At 68.1% G+C, this 8511-nt stretch overlaps 1 protein-coding gene across 1 annotated transcript; it reads left to right on the top strand.

The window, feature by feature from the left end:
• Positions 1–274: 274 nt before the first annotated feature.
• Positions 275–8360, top strand: MSL1 (MSL complex subunit 1). The gene is made up of 8 exons (XM_064473478.1): positions 275–1480; positions 3875–4098; positions 4436–4821; positions 5782–5846; positions 6116–6183; positions 6475–6599; positions 6716–6788; positions 6943–8360. The coding sequence occupies exons 1-8, from the start codon at positions 896–898 to the stop codon at positions 7031–7033; spliced, it is 1617 nt and encodes a 538-aa protein (XP_064329548.1). The 5' UTR covers positions 275–895; the 3' UTR covers positions 7034–8360.
• The last annotated feature ends 151 nt before the right edge of the window (positions 8361–8511 follow it).

Genomic DNA, 8511 nt, shown 5'->3' with positions numbered 1-8511 from the left:
ACGGGTGGGGGAAGGGGACGTGCGCTGGCGGCGCCCTGCTCACGCAGGACATCCCACCCCCGCAGAGCGGGACCTCCCCCATCCTCGCCCCGCTGCGTCGGGGGGTGGCGAGGGTGGGTGTCCCCCCCCCTCCCCCGGGGCAGGGGCTCCCCACCGGGTCCCCCCCGCCGTGGGGCCGGGCAGAGATCGAGACCCAACAGACCCACAGTGGGCGGGGGTACGGGACCGGCGCGGGGGGGGAGGTGGGCGGACCGGGACCCCGGCGCGCTCCGGGCGGAGCCGCCGCGCTCGGGAGCCACCGGGCGGCCGCGCCCCGCTACTGCCGGCCCGGGACCCCCTCCCGGCCCCGGCCCCGGCCCCGGCCCCACCGGGCAGCGCCCCACGCAGGACCGGCGTGTCCGCGCGTGGAGACCCCACACGTCCCGGGAAGGGCGCGGGGGCGGAGGCGGGGGGTGGGGGCTGGCCCCGGGGGTGCCCATAGGCCACCCCCCGCGCAAACCGGCCCCGCTCCTCGCCCCCGGGGTCCCTGCACACCCCCCGCCCCGGCCGGGGCCGCCGTCGGCGCATGCGCACCGAGCCCGGTTTAAAGGTAACCGGGGGCCGCAGCGCGGCCCCGGCCTCGACCCGCCCCCGGTAACCGGCCCGTGCTCCCTGCCCCCTCCCCCCCCCCCCCCACCCGCGTGGAACGGTCCCGCGTGGGCCCGGCTCGGCCCTGCCCCGCGTGGGGGGGGGCAGCCCCTCTGCCCGTGTTCCCCTCCGGCCCCCGGGGCGGGGGATGCGCCGCGCTGATGGCGGCGGGGCCCCGCAGTCCCCGGGACCGCGCAGCCGGTGGCGGCCGCCGTTACGCCGTGTCGGCGGGCGGTAACGGGGCGGCGCGGAGCGGCGGGACCCGGCCATGAGGTCCACCGCCTTCCGGGCGGCTGAGCCGCCCCGGGGGGGGCAGCAGCAGCAAGAGCAGCAGGAGGAGGAGGAGGAGGAGGAGGAGGAGGGCGCCGCCGCCGCACCGCACCGCCCGCCGCCCCGCCGGCCCCGGGACCCGCCGCCGCTGGGGGCACACAAGGGCCGCGGCGGCGGGGTGGCGGCGGCGGCGGAGCAGCAGCAGCAGCAGCAGCAGCAGCGCTGGGCCGGGCTGGTGCCGCTGGCCGGCGGCAAGCAGGCCGGCCCGGGGGATGCCGGCGCCCGGCCGCGCTACCAGGCGGTGCTGCCCGGGCGCGGCGCCGGGGAGGGCGCGGCGGGACCGGGAGCAGCGGCGGCACCGGGAGCGGGGCCCACCGAGCCGGGCCCTCCGCCGCCGCCCGCCGAGGGCAAGTGGAAGAGCGGTGCTCGGCGCGGCGGGATGGGGGCCGGCGGGGGCTCGCCGGGGCAGGCGGCCTGCCTGCGGCAGATCCTGCTGCTCCAGCTGGACCTCATCGAGCAGCAGCAGCAGCAGCTGCAGGCCAAGGAGCGGCAGATCGAGGAGCTCAAGGCCGAGCGGGACACGGTACGGCGGGGGGGGGGGGTACGGGGGGGGGAAGGCGGGAACGCGGCACAGCGGGGGTTAACCTCCCCCCCACCCCACCTCACCCCCGCGAGGTTACCCCTCACCCGCAGGGCGACCCCCCCCAAGCCCCCCCCCCCCCCCCCCCAGCACCCAGGGGTCCCCGGCCCTTCCGCCCACCAACAGGTAAGTGGCCACCTCATGGCACCCCAGAGGTTAACGTCCCCCCGAGGGGTTAAACGCCTCCCCCCCTCGTGGCACCTCAGGGGTTAATGCCCCCCCCAGCACCCAGGGGATTAACGCCCCCCCCCCCCCCACCTTAAGGAGTAGATGGTCCCTTGGGGGGGGGGCATTTATCCCCCTCCCCAAGGCAGCCGGGGGTAACACAACCACCACCCCCCCCCCCGGGAGGTTAATGGCCCCCCTCAGGGATAAACGCCCCCCCCCCCCCCCCCCCCCCAGGGGCAGTAATGTCCCCCAAGGGATTATTGGCCCCCCCCCCCGGTGCCCCAAGGGGGTGAAGCCCCCCCCCGGGGGTCGATGCCCCCCCAGACAAAGGCGGGCGGGGGGCGGGAGCGGCGGGGGCACAAAGGGCCGGGGCGGGGCGGGCCGGCGGGGGTTAACGGGCCGCCGCCCGTCGCCATGGCAGCGCGCCCGCGGGGGGAGCCCTTAAAGGGCCCGCGGCGCTTTCCCGCCCCGCAGCGCGGGGGTTAACTTAAAGGGGCCGCGTCACGGTGGTCACAGGAGCGGCGGGTGGGGGGGGGAGTGGTGCGACGAGCACGGCCCCGCGTGGGCCCGTGGGTAGTCGTCCCACTGTGGTAGGGCACGTCTGCCCGCCCTGCCCCGCCCCACTGAGGTGGGGCTCCCCTTCACCCCCGCGGGCATGGGGGTCCCCCACAGCCGCCCGAGGCTGCCTGCCTCGCCCCACTCGCGCATGGGGGCTGTGCTGGGCATTGCCTACGTGCTGGGCATCACCTATGCCGTGTGCTGCCCAGCTATGCGCACCCCGTGCACGACTTGGCTGAGCTTTGCCTGAGCTGCCCTATGGATGCCTTGCATTGCCCCCTATACATACTCTACCCGCGTTGCCCCCCCTCGTGCCTGTTGTGCCCGCATTGCCCCATGCATGCGGCTGCGCCTCGCCGCACGCTCGCACCCGCGTCGCCCGCCTGCCAGGCCGTGCCTGCCCCAGCCGTCCCCGGCGAGGCGGCGCATTGCCGTGTGCCGGAAGACCCCGCTGGCTCTGCCCGACTGCAGCGGTGGCGGTTGCGGTGGCGGCCCTGGTTGCGGAGGGAAGGGCTGCCCCACGTGGTGAAGCCGGCGGGGCTGCACGGCGATGCTGCGTCCCCGCGGAGTGTGCCAAGTGCTCCAACATGGAGGAGCTGCTGCGGTGAGGCTGCGACGGCGCTTCACCGTGGAGCCGCATCCTCCTGCGGTGGTGAAGCAGCTGGGGAGATGGGGCAGGCAAACCTGGGACAGGGAGCAGGGGCTGCTCCCAGCTCCTCGCCCCGAAGCTGGGTTCCCCCCACAGCCACATCCCTGGGGAGTGCCAGGACCGCCCCCGCACTGTGCTTTGCTGAACAGACCCCTCTAAATGGCCGCATCTCCCATCTGGTGGGGCCAGGCGAGGCTCAGGGATGGGTGACCGAGGGTAGGTGTCACCAAGTCGGGTGCTTGCTCGCTAATGAAGCCTGCATCTAATTACAAACCACCCTTTCCCTCCTGGGCTGGTGGAGCTGCCCAGGTACTCAGGGAGGATGCAGCAGAGACCCCCAAATCACTCCTCCACAGGGACGGAGGGCAAGAAGCAGCTGGAGAGCAAGTGGCGATTTTGTGCTATTTGGGCATCTTAGCCCCTGCCTGCCAGCACTGCAGTTAAACTGTCTGCGGGTGCGATGCCCGCAGCACCCCGTGCTGGTTGCAGACACTGCCCTTGGCCTCCTGTCCCCTCTGCGAGGGCAGGCGTGAGCCATGGCACTCCCGGCATGTGGGAAGCCCACGGTGCTGGCTGAGCCCAAGCAGGGATGGCTCGGGCAATGTTTAGAGGCTCCTTGCAAATGTGCTCCTGCACCCTGAGTGTTGCCAAGAGGTTGCAAGGTAGAAGCCAGGACAGGCATGGTTTGCTACGGGCAGAAAGCAGGCATGGCGCTGCAGCGGGGTGGCGCCGGTCCTCTGCTGGTCCCGCACCGCATGTGCCGGAGCGTTTCTGCAGGCGGCTGATGGCAAAGATGCGGGTGCTGCGGGTCGGCTCTTCCCCGGGGCGTTTCCCTGCTGCTGAAGGGATGTGCAGGCAGGGTACCGTGTGGGCAGCTGCCCAGGGCTGGGGGAGCAGGGGCACGTGTGGGGTTCACCCCCCGGGAGCACACCCATGAGGTGACTCTTTGCCCTGCGTTGCAGCTCCTTGCGCGGATTGAGCGCATGGAAAGGCGGGTACAGCTGGTGAAGAAGGACAGCGAGCGGGAGAAGCACCGCATCTTCCAGGGCTTTGAGGTGGACGAGAAGCCGGAGGCGGAGGTGTGCGAGAAGCTGCCGCTGGAGTGTCCCCAGGACCTGCTGGAGCCCCCCCCGACCCTGCAGCCCAAGCACTTCCCCTACGGCAGGAACGGGAAGGGGCATAAAAGGTAGTGGGTGCCTGGCCGTGCCGTGGGTGTGTGTGGGTCCTGGGGGGGAAGGGAAGATGGGGAGGACCTTCCCCATGGCTTCACTCTCTATCTGTAGGGCTGCCACTCGAGCTGCTTGGAGCTCATCCCATCGACTGTGGGCCCCGGCTGGGGGGATCCCCCTGAAAGCCTCGGCAAGGAGTTGGGGAGGGTCCCCAAAATGCCGGGGAAGCCTCACTCGCCTCCAGAAACTTGTCTCTGGCTGGCCCTGGCACCACAGCCCTGGTTTGGGGGTGCCAGTAGCCCCAGTGCAGGGCGAGGATCCGCACCCCCGGCTCAGCTCCTCTTCCTCCCACAGGAAACCAACGTTTGGGAGCGCAGAGAGGAAGACACCCGTTAAAAAACTGGTGTCTGAGTTCTCAAAAGTAAAGAGTAAAACTCCGAAGCACTCCCCGGGGAAGGAGGAATCGGGCGGCTCCTTGTCCGAAACTGTTTGTAAACGAGAACTGCGGAGCCAAGAGACTCCAGAAAAACCCAGGTCGCTCCTGGAGACCCCGCTCCGAGCCTCAGCCCCACTGAAGGGCCCTGGTGCCCACCCCAAGGAGAAGGGCTTCTTCAGCAGTGAGACAGACGACCTGCCCTATCTCTCAACCACGGAAATGTACTTGTGCCGCTGGCACCAGCCGCCCCCATCGCCGCTGCCGTTGCGGGAGCCCTCCCCAAGGAAGGAGGAGACTGTAGCAAGTAAGCGATGGAGAGCCCGCCGTGGCACAGACAGCAGCGTGCCGGGCGTTGGGGCAGAGCCGGCGGCCAGAGAGGGGTTTGCCCGCCTTGGGGCCTGCACGGCGGATGGGGAACAGGGCTCGGCACCCTTGCCCCGAGGCTGGCAAAGTGCAGAGTCCCACACATGGTGGGAGAGGTGCAGCCTGTTGTGCCACGCTGCTGGCTTCTTCCGCGGTGGCCAGTAGCAGCCCCGTTGCTGGCGATGGGCTCTCCTGAACCACGTCTCTGGCTCGTCCTGCTCTGGCATGCACCGGGCTGCCGCTGCCTGCATGGCCGTGCGGAGGGCAGCACGCTGGGCAGGGCTGCCGGCCCCGCTCCGCTTTAGCCGCCTGGTTTGCCGAGCAGCCTACGCGACTGTTTGAGCAAGGGGTGAAGCAACTTCCCGTTTGCGGTTGGGAAACACGTCTCTGGCTTGTGCCACCGCAGCACAGCGCAGGTTCCTCCACGGGGTCGCCTGCTGCCCCCAAATCTGGTCCTGTCCTGTCAGCTGCCCCTTCCCGGCCAATCTCCTACGGGTCCTGCAGCGCAGTGAGCGCTGGCGATGGGGACCACCGGGCTGTGCCGCGGCAGATGCCGATGCTGCCGGCGAGGCTGCGTTGGATGGCCGAAGCGCCCTGGCGTAGGGGGAGCTCGGCACGTCTCCCCTCGGAGCAGCTCAGGTTTGCTTGTACATTTGGCCGGGGGGATGGAGACGAGCTCACCTTCTTGTCTCCGCCTCCCCCCGGACCCCCCAGCAGTTCCCACCGCCCTCAGCCAGCAGCATCACCCAGCCTGGCTCAGGACGGGGGTTTGGGGAGGCCGCTGTGCTTCCCAAGGGAGGGGTGGGCTGGAAAGGAGCTGTGAGGTGGCGGGGATGGGGCTGGAGTGTGGGGCTGTGGGGAGTCCTGGCTTGCGGTAACAACCTGGCCTCTCACCCTGCAGTTCCATCTTGGAGGGACCATGTCGTGGAGCCCCTGAGAGACCCCAACCCCTCCGACCTCCTGGAGGTACGTATGCCACCCGAGCTGGGGCAGCAGTGGCTGCTGTCAGAGCTGGCATTGCCGCAGGCTCCTTTGTGCCTGTTTCACCGCTCCAGGAGAGCAGCTTGTGGCATTCGCTGCTGCTGCTGCAGGGCTGGTGGCACTGTGTCCCCTTCTCTGGCACAAACAGGGCAGCAAACCCCGGCTGCAGCTGGAGGGCTGGGGTGGGGGTGAAGGACCAGCCCCTCTGCTGCGGCAGCTCGGGCAGACGTGCTCATCCCTGTCTATTGTTGCAGAACCTGGATGACAGCGTCTTTTCCAAGCGTCATGCGAAGCTGGAGCTGGATGAAAAACGAAGGAAAAGGTGGGAACAAAGAGGGCGATGGAGTCCTGGGGTCCCCAGCAGAGCAGGTGGTGTGTGCCTGCTCCCGCAGGGAGGGGCCTCAGGGTGTCACCCAGGGCAGGGGGACACGGGATCTGGTTGCCCAGGGTGCAGCCAGGATGGGAACCAGAAATGCTGCTGGAGAAGGGATGCTCCCGCATCGCTGCCAGTGCGACAGCCCCAGTGCAGCCCCCTGAGCTCCCCGGGAGGGTCGAGGCACCTGCCTGCTCGCTCCATGCAGACCCTCACTGCATGGTGCATCCTGTTTTCCAGGTGGGACATTCAGCGGATCAGGGAACAGAGAATTCTACAGCGGCTGCAGCTCCGAATGTACAAAAGGAAAGGGATTCAGGAGTCGGAGCCTGAAGTTACCTCATTTTTCCCTGAGCCAGATGACGGTGACTGCCTTTGGCATTGGGGGGCAGGCAGGGATTTTGGGGGGCAGGCAGGGAGTGCTGCCTGTGGCAAGGGGGGGAGGCAAGGGGTGTGTAACGCTCCGGTGTCTCTCCCGCAGTGGAAAGCTTGCTCATCACCCCCTACTTGCCTGTTGTCGCCTTTGGCCGGCCATTACCAAAACTGACCCCACAGTGAGTACCAGCATCACCGGCAGTGGCGGGGAACAGGGCACCGCCGCTGGGGCCGGCATCCTCGGCATCGCCCGCCGGGGAGGGCGCTGGCCCGTTCTGGGTCAGGGATGGTGCCCTGTAGCGTGCGGTGTGCTGACGCTGGCTCTGCCCCCAGGAACTTCGAGCTGCCCTGGCTAGACGAGCGCAGCCGCTGCCGGCTGGAGGTGCAGAAGAAGCAGACACCGCACCGGACCTGCCGGAAATAGCAGCGCTGCCGGGAGCTCCGTACGTCACCGGGTCGCGCCGATGGCCGCTGCCCTCCCCAGCCTTCTCGTTGACGGATGGTTTTGTTCCTCCGTGACCCCGGTTTTGTTCTCTTGGGTTTCACAACATGTTCCCTGGACTCGTCCCCCCGTGCCGGCAGCCGTACCCTCAGCGGCACCAGCCGGCTGCTGGCCGAGGCGTCCCACCGGCTGCTTCGGTGCCAGGGGCAGCAGGCGGACCCCAGACCCTGCCTGCCTGTCCTTGCTGCCCGCTGCGGCTCCGCGTGCTGCCCCTGCCCTCACGCAGCCGATGTTCGGTTTGTTTTGGACACTTGTCTTTGAGCCACGGGTGCAGAGACCACCGGGGCCAGACCCCGGCATTGGGGGGTGGCACGTTCACCAGCCGGGGAGGCCACGTCCTGCTGGGACTCTGCCTGCCGCTGCCTTCTTGTTACGTTTAGTTAGAAAACAGGATAAGCACCAGTTTGTGTTGAAGCGGTGCGAGAGGCGGCAGCGGGCGCTGCCAGCGGGTCCCGGCATTGCCAGCCCGGTGCCCTGCCGTGGTGAGCAGGGTGCCGGAAAGTGCCGGGAAGCCTCTTTGGGTTTTTTTTTCCCCCCTCTTGAGTGGCTGTAATGGGGTCAGAGGGGAGAGTTTAAAAACAAAACTTTTTTTTTTTTTGTGAAATAGAAATCCTATACGCACAATTTGGGGTTTTTTAATTTTTCTTTTTTTATAATTTAAATGTTTTAAAGGTTGGCAAAGTTGTGCCGTGAGGAGTTGGGTTGGGTGAGAGCCAGCACCGTGTCCCCTCTGCCGTGGCATCCCCTGCCCTGGCGGAGCCCCTGGGCGGCGCCGGCACCCTCCGGCACAGCCCTGGACCCTTGGTGCCTGTGCTGCTGGGCGGGTGGGGAGGGGGCTCTTGGGGGATCGGGGGGTCTCCACACATCCCCAGCCTCCCCTGCAGCAGAGATTAAACAGGAAAACCGCCAGCAGAGCCGCTTCTTTTATTATTTTATTATTTTATTTTCCCCTTTCCTGTGCCAACCCTGCGCAGCCCTTGTGCCCCCACCCCCAGTTCTGTTTCCCCACCGCCGCACCCAGCTGCTTTCAGGCACCGGGGTTACGTAGCGGAAGGAAACTTGTTTTAAAAAGTTTTTAAAAAGAACAAAAAAAAGGAAATTTTAAAAAACGGAGGCTAGAACCCGGTTATCGGCGGGTGCTGCATGCGGCGGGGGGGGGGGGGGCGGAGGGGGGTCACCCGGGGACACACCCGCGCGTGTTTTTTTTTTTGTGTTGTTTTCAACAATAAACGAGGAAAGCGGGCGCTGAGTGCGGCTGTGAGCCCCCCCGCATGACGTCATTTCCGCTGCCGTGACGCCACCGGCGCCGTGACGTCGCCCGGCGCTCGCCTGCCCCCTGCCGGGCACAGAGGCGGGCGGGGAGCGGGGGAAGGAGCGGCCTCTCGCTGCCGCAAGGGCCG

The sequence above is a fragment of the Phalacrocorax carbo genome, chromosome 25, assembly GCF_963921805.1.
Source record: "Phalacrocorax carbo chromosome 25, bPhaCar2.1, whole genome shotgun sequence".
Taxonomy (NCBI): Eukaryota; Metazoa; Chordata; class Aves; order Suliformes; family Phalacrocoracidae; genus Phalacrocorax; species Phalacrocorax carbo.
This window is presented reverse-complemented; position numbering and strand designations above follow the sequence as displayed.